General features: G+C 53.6%; 2 protein-coding genes across 2 annotated transcripts in view; both read right to left on the reverse strand.

Moving 5' to 3' along the window:
• Positions 1–5,685, reverse strand: part of SULT4A1 (sulfotransferase family 4A member 1) — a 31,288-nt gene extending 25,603 nt beyond the window's left edge. Inside the window, exon 1 of the mRNA XM_029206152.1 lies at positions 5,499–5,685. Within this exon, the coding sequence (XP_029061985.1) occupies positions 5,499–5,667 (169 nt within the window). The 5' untranslated portion in view covers positions 5,668–5,685. The remainder of the gene's footprint in view (positions 1–5,498) is intronic.
• Positions 5,686–16,428: 10,743 nt separating this feature from the next.
• PNPLA5 (patatin like phospholipase domain containing 5) lies at positions 16,429–25,992 on the reverse strand. Its single transcript, XM_029206741.1, is given in 10 exon segments — positions 16,429–16,609; positions 17,186–17,302; positions 19,550–19,595; positions 19,598–19,674; positions 21,625–21,691; positions 21,694–21,780; positions 22,931–22,987; positions 24,266–24,467; positions 24,759–24,824; positions 25,987–25,992. Coding segments are annotated over 10 exon segments (906 nt in total).
• Positions 25,993–26,065: the final 73 nt, after the last annotated feature.

Below are 26,065 nucleotides of genomic sequence, written 5' to 3' on the forward strand. Positions count from 1 at the left end.
CATGTGGGGGCAGAGGGTGGGGGAGTGCGGAGAAGCCGTCACTGTCTAGGGGGAATGAGAAATGAGAAGCCCGGATGAGACCCTGGAGCTCAGAGTGGGGCCGGGGGTCTCTTCCTGTTCCACTGGTATCAGAAAGATGCTCTTCCCGGAGGCCCTGCTCCTTCCTCCAGAATCCTGTGGGTGCCTCTCAAGGCTCTCTCTCCCAAGCCCCATACAGCGATGAGAAGAATGTTCCCCTGGCCAACCCAGGCGCTTGGACTTGCCCCCTCCTTCCCCAACTGCAAGCCCTCTTCATTATGTGCAAACATGCTGAGTAAGAGCAAAGGGAAGGAAGAGGGAGGAGGGGGGGAGAGGGGAGAGGGGAGAGGAAGTAGGCAGTTGTCCTGCTCAAACCTCCTGGTACCTCTTCAGGCGTCTGCACGCTCTCCCGGGGAGCGGGGAACTGAGCGCTGGGTTGGGGAGCACTCATCACCCTGTGTCGCTGGAAGGGAGGGACGGTCACCCTGATCTTGGCACAAACATGAGCTCAGGGTGGGTGACAAGTCCCTCCCTGAAACCTTGCAGGCTGCTTCCTGATCCGCATTTGAGACCAGTCTCCTCCCCAGACTGTGGGAAAGTGCAATGCGGTAACTGCATGTGAAAACCTGGGGAGTGTCTGGCACAGAATGGATGCTGGGTGGGCGCCGGTTCCCATCCCCACTGTCCCTCTGCCAGCTCTTCCCGTGGCTGCTTCCTCTCCACCGTCTACAAGTGAAAACTGTACGCTCACATGCCGATACCGCCCTTTCCCCTCACTGGGCCTGTTTCTATCCAAAAAAGGAAACAGTCGCAAGAACACAGGACTGTTCTGAGGCTCAAACAAGGGAGAGGGAGTAGCTGCGATTGGTAATCCCACCTGCCCTCATGGCCGGCTCCCTGCCCACCTCCTCCATGCAGGCCCCCAGTGATCCTCCTCCTGCCTGGGCCCCTGACCTGACCCTGGGAATGACCACCCTGGCCTGTCAGACAGCTTTCGGCATCAGGGGCCTGGCTTCCCAGTATCACTGCGGGCTCCTTGAGGACAGCATCACCTCATTCATGACACTTCCCGAGCCCCCCTCTCCTGGGCATGGTGACAGACACAGTCAAAGAAAACGAAGAGCTCTTCCAGCCTGGGGCCTGTGGGCCTCCCCGCCCCAGGGTGTCTTAACATTTAAGACTTACATGAACCCATCAGGCCCAACCCTCTCATATTTCATGAGCAAACTGCAGTCGCACGGTGACAGGGCTAGAGCTGGCGCCAGATGCTCCCGCCTCCCCAGCAGTGATGCGCTGCTTCCCTCCTCATCAGTGACAGGAGAGCGAGGATGCACTTCAAGACAGGTGGGAACCAAAAGGAAAGGGAAGTCAGGAGGTGGGCGCTCTGGCCGAGCCACGGAGCATGCTCCAGAGCCAGTCTCCACGACCTTGGGGACCCCGGGGGCAGACACAAGACGTCTCCCAGACACAACTGGGTTCAACACTCAACATCCTGGGACCAAAGAGGCTGTAAGAACGGATGACGACCAACAAGCGACAATGAGAAGGGTCCCCCTCAGAAGGCACAAGGGGCTCCCACTGCTGGTGTCGCGGTGTGAACCAGCGTGAGGATGGACACAGCTGACATCCGTGCTGCGCAAAACGAGAGCCACTAGCCATGCGGCTCCTGAGCTCGTGAAATGTGGCGACTGCCACCGGGGAACCGAATCTCTAATTTTATTTCATTTCAATTCATTAAACTTCAATACCCACCTGTGTCTAGAGGCACAGTCCTAACCTGTCACCCGAGCTCAAACGTCAGAAACAGAAAAAAGTTCTAGAAGTAGTGGCGTGCTGTGGGAAAAAAGCAGGATCCACTTATTACTACCTTTACCACCAGACGTCCCCTGCCCTGTGAACCCCAGTTCCCCACCAGAGGGGGCAGGGTGGACAAGGGACCCTGGGGCCACCTGCAAGTTCACTAAGACCTCCTAGACTTGGGCACTGGAAACCCAAGGGGCCCCGTGGTCCCCTGCAAGGCAAGGAGGGGCCTCTGCTAGTCCTGACTACTCGCCCCAGTCCCAGCACCGATCACCCTACAGCTGCCTGTCCCCCAGCGGACTGAGCGCTCACTGAGGGCAGGCACCAGATGGGACTCTGCTCTGCACCCCCGGCACCTAGGAAAGCCTCTGGGCACCGCGGGCGCTCAGGGAGTGAAAGCTGGCATCAACAGCACGAGCCTTTCCTGTGCTCACGGTGCATCCGGGACGGGAAGGAGCCCTCGCCCACCATCTCACTCATCCTCACAGCCACCCGGCAAGGCGCTGAGGTGGTCTCTCCTATCCCCGAGGAAAGCCCAGCTCAGAGGGGTGATGTCATCTGTCCGGGGCCATCCAGCAGGTAAGTAGCACAGCTGTGTTCAAACCCAGGCCTTCCAGCTCCAAAGCCAGGCGCTTAATCTCTAAGCACCAGTGCCTCCTACAAATCCACTCCTGGTGGGGAGGAGAAGTGGGGGAGGGAAGGGAAGGGAAGGGAAAGGAAGCGTGAACTGGGCCACCTGAAGTTCACGTGACTCAGAGCAGTGACAAAAACCCTAAAATCCCAAAGTGCCCTGCGACTTCCATCCCAAAGCGCACAAGAGAAGGTGGGAGCCTCCCTCCGCCTTGAGGCCCGAGTCTGGCTGTCCTCCTCTGGAGGGGAAGGGGTAAGGCTGGCTGCGGACCAGGGGACCTGACTAGACTGACTGTCCTTCAGCAGCTGTGTGACTCTGAGCAAGTTCCTGCCTTCTCTGAGCCTCTGGATTAACATGGCAGAGCACCTGGCACACGGGACTCGCCAAGGGGCCGCTTCATTGTTCCTAGGGCATCCCAGGTCCCATCACAAAGTGCGAATGGCCTGTGTTCAAAGTAACAGTCCCTCCAAGGATCCCAGAGCCAGAGTCGCCTCTGCAACTATGCAATTTATGATGTGGATTTCACAGCAGAGGAAACAGGGGCTCAGTATCACCCAAGGGCGACGACTTGGGAGAGCCCAGATCCTGCCGCCCCAGACCGCCCCTCCTGTTGCACCAGCTGCCGCTGGAGATGACTTCCAGGGCCCTCCTCCTCTGGTTGAGAGAAAACCTTTCGGGCAGATCTTTGGGACCAATTCTTCAGTCCCCTTCGTGATCATTTCGTGTAATGAACTTTACAGGCAGTGTGGGTTGGGGGAACGGGGGATCTTCAGAAGCACTGGTTTCAGCTAGTGCAGGTCATCCTTCCTGAGAAAACGTCTCACCTATCCTGTCACCATCCCACAAACTGGATGAGAAGGATGGACTGGGCCAAGGTCGAGAACCAGGAAGAAAGCAAAGAAGGAACAGAAGATACTGGCCTACACAAAACCCAGGACTCTGCTTCTCCTTTACTCCTGGGCTCGTGGTCAGCTCAAACAAGCCTCATACCGGGCACGTGAGCTTGAGCACGTCACTTCACCTCCCAGAGGCTCCGTGCCCGACCTGTGAAAGGGGAGACCACCTCTGATCAGAGAGCTCTGAAGGGAGTTTGCTGTGATGACGAACACACACAGCGACAAAGCATGGCAGGTAGTCAGCTGTGCAGTTACTACTGTCATTTGCTCCTGGCTTACATAGTTCTAACAAGGGAGTCTTCAGGCTGCCCAGCCCTCAGGTAGAAGGTAAAAGATAAAAGGAGCAGGCAGGGGGCAGACGGACAAACAACGAGGGCCTGGAAAGGTTATAAGGTCTGTGGAAAACATTTTTTAAGTTTTAAAAAGGAGGCTCCCTGGGGCTCTGTGCAAAGGGACCCCACACAAGGATCTCTGGCCACCGTTGGATTCTCCGTCACCAAAAGAAAGAGCCACGTGTTTACTCTCCTTGTGAAAAACTCTAGGATATGTTTTTGTCTGTCTCTGAAAGATGCAAGTTACAAACAAGATGTGAGTTTTGGTTACCTAGAAAACTTCCTTAAACCTACACCTCATTCCCCATCGAGGTGCCCAGAAAGAACCCCAGCAGGCCCCCAGTGCAGGGCCCCTCTAAAGGATCCCCCAGAAGCCCCAAGTACATGCTTTTCAACTAAGCTCTAAGCCTGGTCCTCCCCCAGCCTGCCAGCTACTTAACTTCTCACCCTCCATCTCCTTGCCACGAAATGGAGGGAGGACACAGAGCCACAACTGCGCATCTGCAATTCCGAAGTCCTCAGGAACTCCCCAAGCCAAGGTTCTCACAGTTCACATGGAGGCAAACCCTGCCCTAAACTAACAAGAGACAATTTTTAGTCTTTATTGATCCCACTTAACGTGAGGGTTCAAAGTACAGCCCCACCACACCCAGCTGGGTGGGGGTGGTGGTCTTACATGTAGGAATGGTATCTGTGGCTCTAAAATCTGACCAATTCTGAATCCCCATACCTCCTTCCTTTCCTTCTTCCCAAGGATGGCTCAGCAGCACCTCCAGACTTTTCCCCACCCTCCACTGACAGCCCCTTCTCCAACCTTCCTCGGAGGACCGGGCGTACTCCTCGGGTGTCTGGGACCCTGCACAGCTGGGACAGCCAAGTGTACAGCTCTTCCCGCAACCTACCACCCTGCTCCTCCAACACGACCTCCAGGCTGCCCCCCTCCACACCAGGCGTCAGACGCACTGCACTGTCTGGATTCAGGCGTCTCCCTGCCTCTCCAATTCAGCGGCAGCAATCGAAACCCGCAGGAACGATCAAACAGGAAAGCTGCTTCTTTTCCCTACGAACCTCAGAAGGCAGTACACGATAATGTCTTATATCAGGTCCCGGGCACAGACCAGCCTGGCTTTAAATCTCTGCTCTGCCACTCATCAGCTGTGTGACCTTGGGCAAGCAACTTCCCCTCTCTGAGCCTCAGTTCCTAGACTGTAAAGTGGGGATGATCACCTCTACCTTACACGGTTGTCATGAAAATGACATCAGTTAATGCTGGGAAATGTGAATGCCCTGGGTTCTGCCCGACACCAGGGTGATGGAGGCGGCCCTGAAACAAGGGAACACACCAGGCACGCATTCCGGGCACGGCCAGTCCCATCCCCCACCCGGTGCCCACGCAGGAAATGAGGGACGCACACAGCCCTGCTGCCCCTTTTATCCCCTTCCCCAGATCACTACCAGGACTCTGCGCTCATCAGAGGCTGAACCGGGCCCAGGAACAGAGAGGTTAAGTGACTGTCCAAGGTCACACAGCCAGTTGGACAACGGGAGCGGAAGAAGGGAAGGGTGGTGGGCCTGGGCCTATCCTCCTGGCAGCTCCTGCCAAACCGGCTCCATCCCCACGGGACGCTAGCTGGCCATGGGCACCGGGGCCCACCTCCAAAGACTGGTTTCCCCAAACGCTGGCCGACCACCCCCCACCCCGCCCGGTCGGGTTCTGGGCACCGCGCCCTCGCCCTCCGCCCCCGACGGGAAGCCCCCGGCGCTGGCGCATCGTCTACGCGGGCGCGCCGCAGAGCCGGGCGGGGTCTGCCCGGGGCTCACCGGACTTGGGGTAGGTGACGATCCACACGTCGCTGGGCCGCACCGGGAAGTTGGCGATCTCCTCCATCTTCCCGCGGCAGAAGGGCGGTAGCCGCACGCCATGGAACTCGAAGTACTTGCTCTCGAACTCGCCCGGCGTGCTGGGGGTCTCGGCCTCGCTCTCCGCCATGCCGCCGCCGCCGCCGCCACAGCCCGGCCCCGCAGCCGCGCCGCCCGCTCCCGGCCCGCGCCCCTCACCCGCGCCCTCACCCGCGCCCGCCACCCCCAGCCGCCGCGCGGCGCTCTGCAGGCGTGACGTCACGGCGCCGCCCGGCCCGCGCCCCGCCTCAACCGGCGCTGGCGAAGGCACTCCGTGGCCGTGACGTCACGACGCCGCGGCGCCCAAGCCGGCGTGGAAGCTGCGCTCCGCGGGTATGACGTCATGGCCCCGCCCGACGCGCGCCGGCTGCCCTCCGCAGACCTGCGGTAGTGGGGCCTCCGGGCCCGACCCGCCCCACACCCGGCAGCAGCCACCCACCCGCCCCGAGGGCCGACCAAGACCTCTGTCCGCCGTCCTCCTCCCAGCCCTCCGTCCACATCACCTCCGTCACGCGTACATTCACTAACCTAGTGACTCCGTCATTCAGCAAGCGTTCAACACAGAAATACTCCAGCTAGGAGTGACCTTGAAGATTAATTCATTTATTCAACAAATATTTAGGGAACATCCGATCTGTACCAGACTCTGGGCGAGGTTCCCGACCAGTGAGACTGGCTCCGCTTGGAGCTTACATTTGTGAACAACCGAGATAATTTCAGATCGTAATGGGAGCTGTGAATAAGACGCTTCACAATATCCTGGGCGGAAAGGGGGCTGTTAATTGCAGATTCCCAGGGCCAAGCCGCAGACCTCGGGATATGCAAGGCTCTTGGGATCGTGCCCCGCAAATCTGCATTTAAAACGTACTTCTTATGCAGACCACATTTTGAGAACAACAGGATTCTATAGAGGCTTTAGTACAATCCCTCAACCATTCACTCAAGAAACAGATGCAGGCATACCTCATTTTATTGTGTTTTGCAGATGTTCTGTTTTTTTACAAATTGAACGCTTGTGACAACCCTGCATTGTCAAATGATGGTTAGCAATTTTTAGCAATAAAGTAGTTGTTAATTAAGTCATGTACATTCTTTTTTATAAGAAATTATGCTATTGCACGTTTAATAGACTACAGTACAGTGTAAACATAATTCGTGTGACTAGCTTTATTGCAGTATTCACCCCATTGCAGTGGTCTGGAACCATTCCTGCAATATCTCTGAGGCATGCCTGTATTAAGCACTTACTGTGTGCCTAGGGGAACACAAAGATGAAAATGATAATGTCCTGGCCTAATTCTCTGAGGTTCAGTGTCCCTGGCTTTGAAAAGGGAACAATAATCTCTACCCCTAGGTACTGTAGTTGAGAGGACAGAGAAAACTACACCAGCAACAATCCAGAGCAGAGCAGGTGGACAGGACCTACTTGCCCTCTCTCCTTCGTCCCCTGGACTGAGACACTTGCAGTCTGGCAAGGGAGCCACACACGTGGGCTGAGAGGCGTGGGCCACATGTACACGGTGGATGGAGAGAACAAGGAGAGCATTAACTCACCCGTGCCCCCTGCAGTGGAAGCGCAGAGCCCTAACCACTGGACCGCCAGGGAAGTCCCAAGGATGTCTTTACAAAAATGAAAGAGAAGATTCCAAGCACCAAGACGTTGTTAAGAACAATTAGGTAATGGCGCAAAGACAGGTAGCCGAAGGCTAGAGGAATTGAGTGAATGAATACGCTGATGTTTCAGGTGAGGTTCTCACTACGGAAGAGCAAGGGAGAACCCTTGCTCTTTTTAGATTGGGGTCTAAGGTATTGACATGAATTTATTATTTGAAAAACTATCTATTTCTTATCTTTGCTGAAAAGGCCTTTAGGTTCTGTATTCCAGCAATACTAGGCACAGTCAGTGTCCAAATCTTGGTTTCTAAATACTTCCCACCAAAAGGAACCAGGGGTTCTTGGAGAAAAGACTATTTCCACAGCTGGGCAAGGAAAGTGCAAGATGAGCCTAAAATATCTTTGGGGGCCAAAAAAAAATAAGAAGAAACTGTTAAAAATGATGGGAATAGGTCAAAAGAACACAGGAGCTAGTTTGAAAGATCAAATGAGGAGCACTTTGCACATGTTAGACAAGAATTGGAAACAATTCAAATGTCCATCAACATTAGGCTGGATAAATTGTGATGTATTCATACAATGGAATTCTTACTACATAGTGATTTAAAAAAAGAATTACTGGTATATGCAACAACACAGGTGAATTTCACAGTCAAAATGATGAGCGAAAGAAGCCAAACACAAAAGGCAATATGTTCTATGATTCCATCCATATATAATTCAAGGACAAACAAAACTAATCTACGGTCAGAGGTCAGAAAAGTGTTTAATTTGGGGCAGCGGGAGGGGGTTGACTGGGAATAGACACAAGAGTACCCTCCAGAGTATTGGAAACATTATATCTCGCTCTCAGTGATGGCCACAAGGTGATACATGCATAAGTATAGATGAATATAGATGTGGATATAGATACAGATGCAGACACAGGGTCTGCTTCATGGTCATGCAACCAGGGGAGTCAGAAGGGCCCTGCACTTGGGGTTTAATGCTCTGTGTGTGGTCAGCATCTTAAAATTCTTAATAATTTTATCTTGGAACTTGTGCTTTATAAGTGAAGTCTGATGGTCAATGAGGCATGTGCTGAGGGCTTGGAGCCTTGGCTCATGGGAGGTCCCACCTCCTGCCACCTTCCAAGGTCTTGACTGCCCACTCCTCTGTTCTCTAGTGTCCCAACCCTGTGGCCATGGGGACTTGGGGCCAGCGCCAAGAGGGTCAGGTCTGATGTTGACACCCCATGTCATCTCAGAGTGGGGCATGATAGAAACCATCCCTGTCTTCTCTGTCCTAAACTGACGGCACCCCGGTACATTTGGTGGATGAATCAACAAAGATGAGTCTCTCTCCCACCATCAGTTCAGGTATCCATTCCTCTGGTGGGGATGTTGCAATTCCCTTGGGACATCAGGCCAGCGGGAAGGGGTGATGCCTGGCTTGAGGTCTTCGCTCCCAGCCAGGGCAAGATGCCTCAGCCCCACAGCTGACAGGAGGACATGGACAGCCAATGGGCTGCTCTGGAAGTCATGGGCTGGGTGCCCCAGGCTCCTGTGAAGGTCTGCAGGTACCCCATGAGTACCCCGGTTTTGGAGAGAGTGGCATTAAATAGAAAATTAAAAACACCATGATAGGCTGAGAGATTGTGGAAGAAAGCAAAAAGTTTTATATTTTAGTAATTTTAATGGCATGTTTTAATGCCATTACATTCATGGCTCTACATTTTAATCTTGCACTGGGACCTGCAAATTATGTCCTATATAGTTGTACATGTAAAAAAAGTATTGAGGCGTACACAAGATTTGTGTATGTACTTTGTACCTAAATAACAATTTACTTTGTGTATGCATATCTGTATTTAAGCGAAACAAAAATATTTTTAATGGGTATACGTTAAAATGAATTAGGAAAGGAAGAGTGGGAAAAAAGAACTTCCATACTGAAACTAAGAAAAACAAATGAATGAATGAGGAAAAAAAAAAAAAGGTCTTCTTTTCAGTAAAATGGCAACTAAGAAATATAGAAGGAATGATGGAGTTATAAAATCACCATTTTGCAGTCGTAATAATAATAATAATGAATCAGATAAGTATATCATGTGAAGCGAAAACCATCAATGGGTGAAGAATCGTCGGGGAAAATGTATCTTTCCAATCTCAGTGCATCTACCCACATATTACTTATCAATAACAAAGGAAAAAGGATAACTTTATAGAGAAGAAATCTGGCAGACACCATCTTAACCAAATGATCAAAATTAACATCACCAGTTTGCATGGCAAACTGACACCTGTGCCTCCTGATATGATGTACTGAGAAGGACACAGAATCACTTATGTGGTTTTCCCACCCAAAATTCATATCCTGAATCTAATAATGAGGACAAAATACAAGACCTAAGCCAAGGGACAGTCTGTAAAACAACTGACCAGTACTCTTCAAAAATGTCAAAGTCATGAAAGACAAAAAAAAAAAAAAAGTTGAAAGAACTGTTCTAGATAAAAGGAGAGTAAAAATAATTGACAAGGACATTCCTGGGACAATTTGCAACATATAAATATGGACTCTATATTAGCTGGTAATATTGTATTAATTTTAAATTTCATGAGTTTTAAAGCTGTACTGTGGGTATGTAAAAGAATGTTCTTTTTCTTGGGGGTTACATGCTGAAGTATTTGGGAGTGTATAATTATGTCCGCAAATTGTTTTCAAACGGTTCTGCCAAAAAAAAAAAAAAGGAACAATTATGACACTCTGAGTGCATGTGTATATATACATTGAGAGAGAAGGAAAATGTGGCAGATGCCACAGCTGGTGAATGTAGGTGATGGTATAATTTCATTGTTGTATTAGTTTTCTATTACTGCTGTAATGAATTACCACAAACTGAGTGGCTTAAAACAACACGAATTTATTATCTTACAGTTCTATGTAGGTCATATGTCTAATGCACGTGTCACTATGCTGAAATCAAGGTGTCGGCAAAGCGCCATTCCTTTCTGGAGGCTCTAGGGATGAAGCCAGTTTCTTGCCTTTTCCAGCCGCTAGAGGCCGCCCACTTCCTTGGCTCGTGGTCAGTCCCTTCCTCCATCTTCAAGGCCATAAATGCCGGGTTTAGTCTTTCTCACATCATATTACCCTGATACTGACTCTCCTTCTACCTATACCTCCTCCACTTTTAAGGTCCCTTATAATTATATTAGGTCTACCCAATAAATAATCCAGGATAATCTATTTTAAGGTCAGCTGATCAGCAACCTTAATTCCATCTGCAACCTTAATTCCCTCTGACATATAGCATATTCATAGGTTCTGGGCATTGGGACATGGACATATTTTGGTGGGGGGAGGTTTTATTCTGCCTACCACAGTTGTATTACTTCTTGTACCTTTTCTTTGGGTTTAATTGTTTAAGAATAGAAATCTAAAGAAAAACCTCTGTTAACGTAGAAAACCCTGAGAACTCTACAAAAAAAGCTACTAGAGTGAATAAATGAGTTTAGCAAGCTCATAAGACACAAGGCCAACAAACAAAAATCAATTCTATTTCTACATACTAGCAACAAACAATTGAAAATCGGAATTTTTAAAATACCATTTGCAATAGCATCAAAAAATGTTAAGTGCTTGGGAATAAATCTAAGAAAACGTGCAAGATTTGTATAACAAGAGCTGCAAAACATGGAGGAGATAAATTAAAGAAAACCTAAAGAAATGGAGACATATACCCTGTGCATCAATTGGGAGGCTCAACACTGTTACGATGCCTCTTCCTCTCAAAATTCATGTACAGAGTCTATGCACCCCCAAGCAAAGTCCCAGTGGGCTTTTCTGTAGAAATTAACAAGCTGGTTCTAAAATCTATATGGAAAAGCAAAATAATTAGAATAGTCAAAACTATTTTGAAAAAGAATAGCAAAGTTGGAAGGCTCACACTACCACACTACCTGATTTCAAGACTTACTATAAAGCTATTTACCTTAAAACTATCAATCAAGACAGTGTGGGATTGGCATAAGCATAGACATAAATAAATGGAAGGACGGAGAGCCCAGAAATAGACACACATATATATGATTGATTCATTTTTGACAAAGGTATCCTTAAAGAGCAGGAAACAGAAGCTTCTTATGAGCCAAAACCGTCCACCAAGGCCTGGTCTTCCCCGTGGGTAGTGAACGTCCCTTATCTGGGGGTATTTAAGAGGCTGGATAGTCTTTTGTCCTGCAGAGACTCTTCCTAAGTAATATGGATCTGGAAATTCTCTGCCCTCTGAGATCCCTAAGGCTGCAAAGAGGCAGGGAAGCCGGCGCCGGCCGCTGTCCGCGGTGCTGAAAGCGCCCAGCTCACCATATCCTAACGCCCTCCCAATCTGGCGCTCTGGGTAGCCACAACACCCAGGGGCCCTGGTTGTGCTTTGTTTTACGTTCTATGTTGATGCCTATTTTCCTATTTGTATGTACTATCAAATCTTTAAGGTTACGTTCTCTTTTACTAAGGAAATGTCAAACAAATACAAAATTAAAGAGTATATTATGATGAACTTCTATATCAATGTGTACCCATCACCGACTGTCAACTGATACCAACTCAGGTTTCATCAGCTCTCACCCACCCCTCCCCACTCAGATTATTTTGAAGCAACTCATGTATTATATCACTTCTTTCACAAACATTTTGACACAGATCTCTAAAAGATAAGAACTCTTTGAAAATACATTCCCAATACATTAACACAACTAAAAAGCAATAATTATTTCTTAACATCACCAAATATCCAGCTAGTGTACATTCTCAGATTTATGGGTGGGATGCTAATCTCAGAGGGTTTGAGGTATCTGTGGATGCCTAACGTAGCCAGGATTTAGTGCTGGGGCAGAGGTCACCCACGAGCATCACGTGACCCCAGACACAGACTGGCACATACCAGCCTGCTTGCCACAGGTGACGTTAAGGAAGTCTGAGTCACAGGGTGACTGGCTCAGGCAGGTGGTCATACCCACAGGATGGCCCCTGAGGACACTAGTGCCCAGGGACTACAAGCTCCAACCACATTCCTGCCCAGACAGGTCTAGTTCAAGATCAGAATTTCCACGGAAGAATCTTGAGCATCAATATTTCTACCCAGCATTCTAGTGTGCAGACAGGATGGAACCACAGCCTGACCTGGGCTAGAACTCTAGCTCTACCACTGACTTGCTGTGGGACCTGGGACAAGGCACATCACAACTCTGAGCCTCAGATTCCTTGTCTGTTTAACTTGCTACCCCCAACCTGCCTCTGCACCTGCAGTCCCCACTCCTGGAATGGCTTTCTGCCAATCTAAATTCTAGGCTTCCGCACAGACTCAGTTCAGAAACCTATTCCTCTGTGGCTAATCCCCTCCTGGAATCATCTCTCTTCCCTCTGACCACAGTGGTATTAACTGTCTATGTTATGGGCTCAGAGCAGAGCTGGAGGCCCCTTAGAAGCCAACTAGTGGTTTTAAAGACAAAGAAATGAGGAATTGATCGAGGAAAGAACTCGCCCAGCATCGTAGAGCAGGTGCACAATGAAGCTGTGATGCTCCAGGGATCTTTCTGCTATCTGGAGCGCCCTTGGACATTTCCAGCTCTACCACTTACCAATGCCTCTCTGTGCCTCGGTTTCCTCACCCATAAAATGGGGGAGAATAATGCTTACCTCCCAGAGTTGCTGTGAGAATTAACTGAGATGATTGGCTTTGAAAACTGTAAGTGGTGTGCACGTGTGAGGGTTAGATTCCCTATTACCTCCACAGATATAGTAATAGAGGCATGTGAGCTCCTCGGGGCAGAGATCTGCCTCAGGCATCAGGACACACACAGCAGACAACTGGCATTCAGAAAGCCAGGGCGGGGGGCTTGCAGCCAGCCCAGAAACGTGGCTCAAGAATGGAGCCACACGGCTCTACCAGGCCCCAGGGCCCTGAGAGGTCCTTGGCTGGGACCCCAGGAGAAAGAGGAGGGTGGTGGCCCCATGACTTTAGCACACATGATGGGACACCGTGGTGCAGGGTCCGGGAGGGCTCTGACATCATAAAGGTCCTGGCCCCCATCTCAGCTCCCCTGACTTTTGTCTGGACTCTCCCCCACCCAGGGTCAGTATGAGGCACCAAGGGGGCCCAGAGGTCCTCCTAGTCGGATGCCTAACACAAAGCAGAAGTGTAGCTAATGCACTGTCACTCCCTGCTCTCCCTTTCTGAGCAGCAATCCCTACCATATGATGTAGTCTGCAAGGAGCGTTTAATTTTCTCAAGTAAATATTCCATGAGGTATATGCTGTTGTGTCCATTTTATACAGGGGGAAACTGAGGCTCTGACAGGTAAGGGGATTTCCCTAGGTCACTTCAATGCTAAGTTGCAGAGATGGGACTCAAACCTGAGTCGACCTGAATTCAGAACCCAGGATCCCTCCTCTGCTCTGTAACACCTCAGGGCTGTGTCAGGAGGCCGTAAAGGTAACCCATCAGGGACCTCTGACCTGGATCAGCTCCTAGGCTGTCTGCTTTGTCAGCTGAACCATCTTTAGGCTAAAGGAAGAGCAAAGCACTGTTGGTGGATGGTGGCTCGGTGAAATCCACAGGGGTTGCTCAAACCAAGCTCATTCATTCTGAGGCCACATCAATAGGGTGCAGTGACCAGGAGGTGGGAGGTGAAAGGCAATTCAGGCCCGGCACTGGTCATATCATATTGAGGGCAGGGCTGGACCCCATGTGCCTAGAGGGACTTGGACAAGCAAGGGGCTGGAGCCTACTGAGCAGACTGCCTGGGTTGGGGATGTCCCTGAGGAGTGGTTGTAAGGCATGGGCTGTTCTCCATGGGGAAGAGCAGCCTCAGAGGGACCAGGTCACCACCTTTCCATCCCTGCCAGGCTGCCCCCAGGCAGAGGGTGCAGGCAGGGTCCATGGGCTCAAGAGTGCAAAGCTGGGATCAATGGGCGAAAGCCACATGAGACAACGTCTAAGAGCGAAATAAAAGAGAAAGCAGGAAAGTACTTATGAACTGTGAAGTACCATGAGCGATGCTTGTGAAAAGTCTCTGCAATTTTCAAGCTGAGAATAGATGACCTTGACACATGAGCCACAAATAATAAAGACCAAAGAGAAGTTCTCAGAGTATTATAAGCAACTGAGATATTCAGCCAAGTAAGCCAGGAACATTTAACAACATGCAGCCGAGTGAAGGAGGATGATGGAGAGGAAGGTGGGATTCTCTCTCCCCATCTAAGACACAAAACAAAGCAATGGGGACAAAGGTGGCCCCAGGGCAAGCCCCAAAGAACTGACGAGAGAGGGGGTAATGAGGGGAGGCCTGATGCCCATGGGAATAGAGGCCTGTGTCCTTGATGGGGACAAAGGACAAGGGAGCAAGGATATACTCAGAGGCCTCCTGAGTCTCTAAATCCTTAATCTGGAGACCCACGTGGCCAGGCCTCCCTCTCCATTGGCAGAGGAAATCCCAAGCCCAGAACGTGGGAGTGGGGACAAAGCACACCAGCCCCGGTCAGAGAGCACCACCAGGGCCCGGAGATTACCTGACTCAAGGGAGGACAGCCCCCTTCCTGCTGCAGGGGTTCGTATCTGTGCCTGTCCCCATGCAGCTGACAGCAGGAGGGGGAAAAGGCCAGCTCAGGCACCTCGGCTCGTGCAGACAGGTTGGGAGCTGGAGACCCTCCTGCAGGTCCTCACTCTCCGTCCCTCTCCTCTCTCCCTCTCACCTCCACCCCCACCCCCAGGCCCTCCTGGATGCCACTCACTCTTCACTCACCTTCTTGTTTCTCTGCTCTCGACCCTCCAATGACTGCCCAATCCAAACCCCTTATCACGGCGACGGTGCCCTCCATGCCCCACCCACAGTGCACCCCATCACTCTCATGGTCCAGCCACACTGGCTGCTCGGTTTCTTGAACAGACCAACTTCATTCTCAACCCAGGGCCTTGGCCCTCGCTGTTCCCTCTGCTCGTAAAGCTTTTCCCCAGCTCTCACTTCTCATCTCAGGTCTCACCTCAAATACCACCTCCTCCAAGAAGCCTTCCCAGACCACCTGGTCCCATGTTGCTCCTCCTAAAAACCTCCCCACCATCATTCTCAGCCTCCTGTCTCCTCACAGCACTGCCGCTCCTAGGGATGATCTTATTTTCCCATTTTCCCATTTGCTCTTTAGCATCTGCTCTTGCACCCAAACCAGAATGTAAGTTTTGTTTACAGCTGTGTCCCCAGAGCCTATAACTCATTAAGTGTAAGTCAAGTGCATGGATGAATATGTCTTTTGCTCACATATTTACCCCTTTGCTCCTTTTTCTCTCACACCCGCCTGCCTTTCTCCGCCCTCCCCACCCCTCCTCGGGCTGAACGTCTCTACAGAGCCTGGCCAGGGGCGCAGTGTGGGCTCTGCTCTGAGGACAGGAACAGCAGCCACTCCTAGGAGAGGCCCAAGGCGTGTGGTGCCCCAGCATCCTCTGTGCCCGAGAGGGGGAGGGGGCGGGGCGGGGCTGGAGGCACTTCTGCCCCCTAGCCCTCCCTGAGGAACAAGGGGCGGGGAGCGCCGTGTGGTGGCATCCTGGGGCCTTTGAAACCCTAGCAGAAGCACATGCAGCTGGGATTCTGGGAAGATTTTAATCCCTCTCTCTCCTCCCGCCCTCTCGTCTCCGGTCAGGGGTTCCCTGCCGATGGACCCAGAGGAAGTCAGAGGTCAAGGTTTCTAGAGTGACGTAGACCATGGGTCACTCCCGAGGGCTGGTGCAGGACAGAGAAAGGATGTGAGGGGAGGCACACCCCACCCCATCATTGCAACTTGCTCCCCAATCTGATATGAGCATGTGGCATTTTTCCATCTTCTGTGAAGTGCCCTGCAAGCAGCTCTACAGCGGCACCCAAAGCCCTCTTCTCAGGAGATTCTGCCCCCAGCGCCCCCATATGGAAATTCCAGAACCAAGATGTGTGTCTCACCTCCCGCCTTCCTTTCTCGCACTGATGACACAGACGCAGGGTGACCTGGGCACATGGTGACCAGGGGTGGACTGAGGCTGCACCTTGCCCAGAAAAGAAGTACCTGGGGCCCCTGGAGCGGGGGCTACAGAAGGACTCGGGGGCCCTCTTCCAGCCCTTGGAGGCCACCTGCCCACAAGGCCTGGGACGAGAGTCTCTGTCCTCTCGGTCCTCCATGTGGCTGACAATTCCAGTGCCCACCCTGGGCTAGGGGCTGGGCTCTGAGCTCAGGAGATGGGTCAGGACTCACGGACTCGGGGCAGATGTAGGCACAGGACCAGGGCCACGATGGAATTCAGGAGAGGCCAGTCACTCGGCTGGTCCAACTTGGTCCCCTCAGGCCTGATGGGCGGGTCTGGGCTCCTTGGCCAGGTCCTTGGGAGGAGCAGCCTCAGGCTGGAGGGGGCTGGTGACCAGTAGCTGCAGAGGAAGAGGAAGTCGGCGAATGTGGTTTTCAGAGCTTGGGGTTGGGTGAAGCCTGGATCTTTCTTCTCCCAGGCCTTGCAATAAACCCTTTTTCTGGCTGAGTGGGGATTGCAGAAAGGTTCCAGGGTGCCACTCCCTGGGAGCGCTGCACTGATTTCCACTGGGTGTGGGAGGACGGCCGGGGTCTCCAGCCAGAAGGGAGGGCAGGTCGGGGAGAGGCGGGCAGCCCCAACCCAGACCCCACACAGGGCCCGTGGAGATGTCTGGAAGGATGGCAGAAGGACCGGTGGGGACCTGGCAGAGCAGGGAGATCCACTCGTCCTCCGTGAGCTCAGGCCGTCTCTGTGAAGCAGGCAGAGTGACTCCCCCCAGACTGACCGATGCGATGGGTCAGCTGCTGCATCTAGCCCATCACAGGTCTGGCCCACAGCAGGGACCAAACACGTGTGCTGGGGGCTGTGTGGATGGATGGACAGGGAAACGGATGGTGTGACTGCCTGTCCAGGGTCCGGGGAAACAGCTGGCGCCTTCCCTTCCCACTCCTGTTCTGCCCCGGTCTGCCCGTCTCACCTGCCCGGCCCGAGGAGCTGGTCCTTCGTCCTGGAATAGACTTTGAGGACCAAGTTCCTCAGCAAGCCCCGCATCCACCGCAGGTCGGCCGGCATGTTGGGCAGCCACGCCACCACCCTGGAGGGAGAGGCGGCCACAGCTTCGTCACCCGGCCAAGCCCAAGCGAGCAGCCCCACCAAGCCTACCCTCCCCACGGGTCCAGAGCAGAGCCGGGGGGCCCTGCAACGAGGCGCCAGGGCTAAAGGAAAGGAAAGGGAGTGTTGGCTCCACCGCAGAGCAGGTTGGACACACAGGCACCTGCAGAGGCCTGAGGGGGTGGGGACTGATCCCCCATGGATTCTGAACTTGGTGGAGGCCACTGGGCCCTTTGGGTCATCAACTCCACAGGGCACAGGTGGGAAGCCCAGGGGTGGAAAGGGCGGGGCTTTGGGGTCAGGCTGGCTTGGGGTGCAGCCCGCTCCCCCGTTCATCAGCTGTGTGACCTGGGTGGGTCAGCGAACCTCTCTGGGCCTCGGTTTCTCACAGCCAAGTGAGGATCGTTACCTCACCTCCTCTGTGTTTCTGTCCCTTCCTCTCTCTCCTCCCCAGACCAGCCCCTGCCCTCCATCCTCCACGCCCCTTCATCCACTACCCTCTCGGCAGCCAGCAACTTCCTAGACACACATCTGACCTTGGTCCTCTCTTGCTCAGCGCCCTCCCATGGCTGCCGTGGCCACTCATGACCAGCAGAGGGCAGCATCATCCAGCTGTGGCTGAGGGGATCCCTGGCCAGGCACCGTCTCAGACTTACTGGACACTGCAGGGCCTCCCCTCCCAATGTACTGCCCTTCAAGGGGCCTCTAAACCAGGGCCTCAAACTGGGCAGTCAGTCCACAGGGTGTAGTGTCACAGTGGACTGTCCCCTCATTTGTTCTGGACCTTCTGCCTCTATTATTGCAGCCTACACATTGAGATTGTAGGTTACAGAAAATACCAAATATGAATTTCCCTGCGGTCTGGGCGGGCCTCCCCATCAATGCTCATAAATTGATTTTTTTTTAACTGCAAAGGCTAGCACTTGCATTTATCCTTTTTTATTTCAACCTGTGGTTTCAGTCTAGAAGCTCTCAGCATAAGAAAAATTCATGTCAGCAGAAAGCTGTCTCCCAGGTTTGGGTCACCAGCAATTTAGACAGCAGGGATGACCTAGTCATTAACTCAGCATGGAGCAGGACAGAGACTTGTGGCTCACTGTCATAGACCTTCTTGTAGGGAATAGAGAAGTTTTACAAATACAGGTCTCTCCATGACACTTTCCTGCCCAAACCCTTCACTGCCTTCATGCAACCATCAGGATAAAGACCACACCCCTCACCTGGCTACAGACTCCTGCCTATTCAGCCCTTGCCAGCCTCCTCAGCCCCACCTTGTACACACTCCACATTTTGGCCCCAGCCACAGCAGCCCCCCTTTCTGTTCCTCAGATGAGCCTTACTCCCTTCTGCCTTCTGCCCCAGGACCTTTGCACATGCCCTTTCATCCGTCTGGAACACTTTTCCCTTCCTTCTTTGCCTAGAGGACTCTTACTCATCCTTCAGATGATAGCTCAAAAGATATCTCCCCTAGGTAACCTTTCCTGGCCAGATAGTCCCTCTTGTGAACTGTCCCAGTTCACAGCCAGTGTAGACCTCTCCTAGGAATCCACAGCCAGGGTAGACCTCTCTAGGTATCCCTAGGCACAGCTGGAGTGCATAGGTGAATGTGTGATGATCGGTGGGCTGTGAGCTCCACAAGGCCAGGGACTGGGTCTGAGTCAGTGCTGCCTCCCAGCCCCCAGTCCAGACTTGGCCCTTGGTAAACCCTCAATAGCTATTGATGGAATGAACGAACAAACAATGCAGAGTGATCCATTAACCAGCAGAGTTAGAACCGTTAGTGAGGGCCTAACTACAGCCAATCTGCCCTGCAAAGGCCTCGTTTTGTAGAAAAGGAATCTGAGGCCCAGAGAGGTCAAGATACCTGGCCCAGGCCACACAGTTAATCTGAGGCAGACCAGCCCCTAGAGTTATCCTCAGAAACATCACATTTTCTCTGAGGCTCTGACAGGTGCAACAGTGGGCCAAAGATCCTAGAGGCAGGAGGGGCCAGGCACTGACCGGGCAGCCCTGTTTCCCATGGACTGATGGGTCACAGCTGCTACCCCGCCTCCCCATCAGTCCTGTCTTGCAGGGGTGACCACCAGACTCCTGGGGTCATGCAGCCAACAGCAGGCAGCGTCGGGACGCCAGCCGGGCTCTGCCTCCGCAGTGTTCTGGCCGCCCTTCCTGCCATGGGCACTGGTCTCAACAAGCCAGGCCCTTCCCAGGACCCCTGGCCGGGCCTCACCTTCTGCTCCGGAAGTAGACATACTCAAAGGGCCGTGTGCAAGGTACGTTAGCGTCCACCCAGGGCCCGCCTGGCAGAAGGAAGCCCACGTGCGGGAGTCCCTCAGACAGGCTTTCTTCAGCGCTACAGGAGAGGCCGTGGTGGCCCACCCCTCCCCCCAGCCACCCCCTCAAGGTCACCCTTAGGGAAGATAGCCCGAGCCCCTCTCTACCTCGCACAGGCCATGAAGGACACCCCACCCTCAGCCGGTCTGCAGAGGAAGCAGCTGCATTTATGGAACCCCTACCGGGCTCCCTTGTTATTTTTGAAATGACAGAGTGCGCCCCTTTCACAGATGAGCAGACTGAAGCTCAGAGTGGAGAAGTGACTCGCCCAAGCCCATTGCTGGGAAGTGGCAGGGCCAGGATGGACCCAAGGCCTGTCAGGCTCCCCACGCTGCTTCCATCTCTCCTGCCCCTCTGGAAAGTCTGCTGTGGCCCCCAGGGTGGGACAAGTGTCCTCCCATACTTCCCTGGCTAACAGCAACACATCAGCGGTATTAATAACAAGCAGCTGTGACCACGTGACCACTTCCCGAGCCCCCAGCCCCTTAACGGACCAGAGTGGAAGGGCCCGGCATCCCGGCCGGGGCAGAGCCGGAGCCCGAATCCCGGCCTCCAGACCACGGCTCGGCCACGCACACACCACCAGCCTCGACTCAGGGTTCACGAACAACAGTCCCAGGACCCGGCACCCCGTTACCTGCCATGTGGCCTAGGACGAGTCCCTTCCTGTTCCTGAGCCTAGGTCACCTCCTCTGAAAAATGGGAACACGGGCAGGACCTACCTCCCTGGGGAAGGGGAGGATCAAGGGATGTGTGTAAGGGCGGGGCCTCCGGGGTCGGTCTCGGGCCCCATCTGAGAGGCTCTCTGGTGCCCCCATGTGGCTGCAGAGACACTGCCACAGTCCCAGAGCCCCAAGCTTGGGCCTCAGGGGCTCAGCGCAGATCCAGGCCCCCTTCTGCGTGCCCCGTGCGGTGTCCTGCGCAGAAAGAGGTGCCCTCCTTATCCCCTTGCCCACCCCCTTGTTCCTGCTCTGGCCTCGACCACCATCATCTCTCCACCCAGCCTCCCACCGTGTCAGCCTGTCCCCTCCTGGCTAAGTACAGCAAACACTAGACCCAGAGTTCAGAGCAGTAGCGAACTCTGCAAAGGAGGGGTCGCCCCCCACCCCGGGGGCTCTCCATCTCTCTCCTCCTGCAGCTTTCAAGGCCGCCTGCCCCACCCTCCCAGCCTCCCCAGGCTCATCTCTGCTACCCCACCCCTCCCTCAGCCACAGGGGCCTCCAACTCTCCCCCACCAAACCCAGGACATTTGCACCTGCTGTGCCCGCTACCTGGATGCTCACCTTCCCCCTCTTTTGCTTGGCCAACTCCTCCTTTCAAGTCTCACTTAGATGCCACTCAAACTCCCACTCCCACCACCATTACATGTGCCTATCCTTTCCTGTTGAGGCAATTGTGACCTTTAGGTCACGGAGCAAGAGAGCTGACTAAATGGTTTGTTAGCTGTGTGGCCTTGGGCAAGTCACTTAAGCTCTCTGTGCTATGGTTTCCTCAACTGTCCAATGGGGACAATTCAGTACCATCCTCAGAGAATTATTGGGGGGGGGGATGAAATGAGTCCATCTCCATCTGGAGAGTCCAGAACCTTCTGTGTGTGCCTCTCCTCTGTCCCTCAGCACCTCTTGCCCTTCCCTGGGCAGTGGGCAAAGACCTGGTTTTCTCAGACACAGGCATGTGCTCGAATCCCCCAATTGCAGGTTCTCAGACCTTGGTGAGCCCCTTCCCCTCTCTGAGCTTCGGTTTCCTCATCGGTGAAATGGGCTAAGGAAAACGGGCCCCCAGTTGTGGTGAGGAGTGAAGGGGGCAACATGAAAGGAGCCCCAGCACCACGCCTAGCACTTAGATTGTCGATAAATGAGTCCTGTCCTCTTTCAGACCATGAGCACCTTCAGGGCAGGGTCCCTGGCCCTGGGCCCCTGCGTGCAGGGCACCTGGTAGGTGAGCAAGTATAGGACGGGAGGGGCAGTAGCAGCCTCCAGCTCTGGGGAGAGCTGCTCAAAGACGAGCACATCCCTGACCGGCACATTGGGCACTGGCCTCTGTCACAGTCAGCATCCCGGGTCCCATCAGTTGGGGCTGGGGGCTCCTTAGATACCAACGTCCACAGCACTGGCTCCTTGATGAGTCCTGGATCGGGGAGAGGAAGGATACAACAGGTCAGCACATCTGGAGCCTCCCGGTGACAGTGACCTCCCCAGCTCTGGGGACCCGGTTGCCACAGGAGGGATGGACCCGTGGCTTGTCCTGAATGACTTCGTCCTGTGCTCCCCGGCCCTGCCCTGCCCCCTGATTCCTACGCACCTGCTAGTGGTTAACAGACCCCAGGCCCTGAAGACTCAGCCCAAGGTTCAGATCCTGTGGTCACCACCTGCTATAGCTCTGTGACCTAACAGCTCCATGCTTGGTTTCCCTCCCTGGGAAAGGGGGAAATTAAGACCTGCTGCATACGGCTGTTCCGAGAATTAGATGTGATAAATATAGAAAGCTCAAGCCCAGGTCTGGAATTAAATGTGATAAATATGTAAAGCTCAAGCCCAGGTCTGGGCACATATTATGTGCTCAGCAAATGCTTCCAGCTGCTGTGTGTTTGGGGCTGTAGAGTAGGGGTCAGGGCAAGGGTTCTGGAGCCAGACGGCCTGAGTTCAAATCTCAGTTCTTCCACTTTGAAGAGCATTGCCCTGTGGGATGACATCCAAGCTCTCCAGCTAAGAAAACCTCTCTGGCCCACCCAGTGCTCTGTCACTCACACACACACACACACACACACACACACACACACACACACACACAGGCTCTCCTGCAGCCCCACTGAGGTATGTGCCCTCAAGGTACCAAGCTCTGTTCCTTTGCGCTTGCCCTTCTTCCCTCTGCCTAGAGTGCCCTCTTCCTTTCCATCCTCAATCTCTCTATAGTCTTCATCACTAGTTAAAACCCAGCTTATATATCACCACCTCCAGGAAGCCCTCCTTGCCCACCTAACCCATTGGGCTGGGTTAGGTGCCCCCGCTGGGCTCTCACGGCCCTGAGCATCCCTCCATCACCCTGGGGAAATGCTCTCTCTGGATCTGTCTCCCTCGCACCAGGTGGTGGGCAGCTTGAGAGTAGGACACACGTGTGACTCCTCTCTGTGTCCCCAGCTCAGGCCAAACATAGAGCAGACGCCAAGGAAGAGAATGAGTGAGCCGAGGTCGCTAAAAACTCAAACAGCTGAAACACGGGATTCACCTGGCACTCATGTGGGGGGCGATCCCCAGCTACTGTGGAGGCTGCCACCTACCGCGTCTCTCCAGGAACCTCAGGGCGTCCAGGTAGCCTTGTCTGCAGTTGTCGGCCACTCCCTGCCAACACACAGGTCAGGGTGGGATGGGGAAGGCCTGGACCTGCCCCTCGAGTTGGTGGTCACAGGCCAGAGACTCATCTTCAACTGCAAGTGATCCCAGGGCAGCCTATGCTTCCCAAGAGACCCCTCAGCAGGGCTCAAGGACCCTGAGGGTCCCTGCCCAGCACTGGGCAGAGAGGGTCCCAGGACCTCAGGTGGAGCAGATCTGCTTGAGTGGCCTTCTTCCCCGCAGCCTCGTTCACTTTCTGGCTCTGAGACTCCCTGGCTGCGGGCTCTTGCTCCAGACGCTACTCTCTGGCCTCAGTTCCATCTCCTGAGAAATAGGCCTAGCCAGAGATTCCTGGTTCCCTGAAGATCAGTACATGGTGGTTCCCTTTGCCCTTTGATGCTCACTGCCAGAACTGCCAGGACCAGCCTGAGATGGCAGAGGGGTGCCAGGGCCCAGCCCTGTGTGTCTCAGACAGAGCCCCACTCGTGGGGGAAAAGTACCCGCAGGTCCAGGAAGGAGCTCTGCCTTCCCTTTCTGTGTGACCTCCAGACGTCCACACTGTCTTTCTGAGAGCCTTGCCTTCCTTGTCTATAAAATAGGGCTGAGATTTTCTGTCCACCCCATGGGCGCAGGGAGGATCAGCTTAAATGAACAGGACCTTGTTTCATAAATTACAAAATACTGCAGGACCATAAGAGGTGTGAAGGAATAGGGGAGGGCCAGGATGTGATTGGGGTGGAGGAACGTGTGATGACGGTAAACTGTTGGCAAGAAATACTTCCAGAAATACCAAGGGGCAAAAAGCAGGAAATGTGGGTCTACTGTCCATCGTTTTCTGTGCTTGTGCCTTGCCACCATACAGAAGGTCAATTTGGCCACTGACTAGGGCAGCATTTAAGAGCGTGGGTCTGAGCTAGCTGAGGATTTGAAGCCTGGCTCTGCTGCTTCCAGGCTATGTGACTTTGAAGAAGTTGCTCCCCCAAGAAACTGAGGTGACAACAGTACCTTGTCACAGAGCCTGACCCAGAAGAGCATCAGCAGAGGCCTGGCTTAAACCGAAGTTCAGCAGAGTTGGCCTTGGTGCACTGCCTTGAAGTGGGGGACGAGTAAGGATGCAGCTGGAGCCCAGGCTGAGTTCAAGGGCTTGGCTGTGAGACTCAGGACATGTGTCCTGACTGCCCTGAGGCTGTGGGGAGGGCTCAGGGGCACAGAGTCTGACTCAAGCGGGCACTAGATCATAGCCAAACCTCTAACACCTTCAAGGCCGTTCACGGGGTCCCGACCTACCTCGGGGCTGGAGGTGACCCCCAGGAAGAAGTTCTTGGTGCAGGTGTGGAAGGTGGCATTGAAGGCGTTCAGCTCATGCATGCTGGCCAAGCTGCTCTGGGGGCAGATGTCCACTGTCCCGTGGAAGGGAGACACGGTGATGGTGGAGGGGGAGTCCACAAAGGGCAAGTTGTTGCTCAGAGCGCCGTCGATGTAGCGCTGCAATTCAGGCGGCCGTGTTGCCCTCAGGGTGCCCTCTGCCCACTCGGCTACGAAGCCACCCCAGGAAACAGGCTGCAGCCAGTCACCTCTAGCTGCCCCAAACCACTAGGTGGACCCCAGTCCAGGATGCTCTGAGCACCCCGGGAGCAGTGGGGGGAGGGGCCCTGGTACACAGTAAGCCTTCCAGGAGCACTGTTTTCTCCACCCACACACCTCTCAGCAGTAGGGACCCGGGTGGCCCAGAGCACAAGGCAGGGCCCGGTCATTGAGCCCCCGAAGCGCACTTACCTCCCCTCTGAACTCGGGGGGAATCATCCCACAGTAGAAAGGGAAGGATAAGGTGCAGACCAAGGCCTGGGGAAAAAAGTCAGTGGCAACACAATTGTTCAGAACCTGCCCTGGGCGTGGTGTCTAACCCGAGAGCAGCCTGCGCCGGTGGGTATCAGGAGTGCTGTGTCCAGGGAGGGGGGCTGAGGGCCAGGGAGGCGTCGCCACATCCCAGCCAAATTCTCAAAGTTAAGAAGGGATCTGAGGGACTTCCCTGGCTGTCCAGTGGTTAGAGCTCCACACGTCCACTGCTGGGGGCACAGGTTCGATCCCTGGTGGGGGAAGGAAGATCTCGGAAGCCGTGAGGCACAGCAAAAAAAAAAAAAGGGGGATTTGAACACAGGTTCATCTTGACACCCTCCCTCCTCTTCCTACTGACAGGACCCTTGCTGACTCAGGACTGCTACAGAAACCTTTCCCCCAAGGACAGACAGGCATCAAGTACCATTTCTCCTTCAACCAACATCTAGGAATTCCCCACCGAGAATCTAGTTATGTCTCCCAAAGTGCGTTCCCTGGACACTGGTCCTACCACGGGTACCTCAAACAAGAAATCCTGATTCTCTCCCCACTTGGAAAACATTGTCTACTCTTCCCAGTAGAGGCTCTGACAAGTCCTGCAGTGAAAAAGATGCTTAACAGAGACCCTGACGCTAGTGACTAGTGATGTTTGGGGCTGGAGAATTCTCTGTTGGGGGAAGGGCCGCTGTCCTGTGCATTGCAGGATGTTTAGCAACCATCCCTGGTCTGTATCCTCTAGGTGCCAGTACTTTGTGCCCATGTGCACATCCTGGGGATGGGCCAGGATCTTCCAGGAGCATTTCACCCAGGACCCAAGACCCAGATTTGACAAGTGGATGCCAGCCTACTTGGGTTCTGGAGTGGACTCTGCCACTGAGGCTTGGGACAAGTCACTGCCTCTCTCTGGGCCTCAGTTTCCCCACCTGTAAGTCGGGGAAATTGAGCTACATCATAGACCTCAACCTTTTCAAGAATGAGGGTCTCACTTCACACACACACCTGGGGAGTCGCCTGGCAATTGTCGTTTTAGCATCCACTGATGGAGAAAATACCGAACGACCAAGAGCTGCTGTGAATTCAGCAACACTTGGGTAAAGGTGAGCAGTGTATTGGTCACAACAAATACTGGAAAATGCTTGTCCCTGTGTGTCCAAAGCGATCTGTTTACCTCCATCACAGGCTTGCATGGTGTGGACCCAGGTCTGGGGCCTCCACCAGTTCCCTTCCATGTGCCCAATGCCCAGCAT

The sequence above is a fragment of the Monodon monoceros genome, unplaced genomic scaffold (assembly GCF_005190385.1).
Source record: "Monodon monoceros isolate NGI ecotype Baffin Bay Population unplaced genomic scaffold, NGI_Narwhal_1 Super_Scaffold_6, whole genome shotgun sequence".
NCBI lineage: Eukaryota > Metazoa > Chordata > Mammalia > Artiodactyla > Monodontidae > Monodon > Monodon monoceros.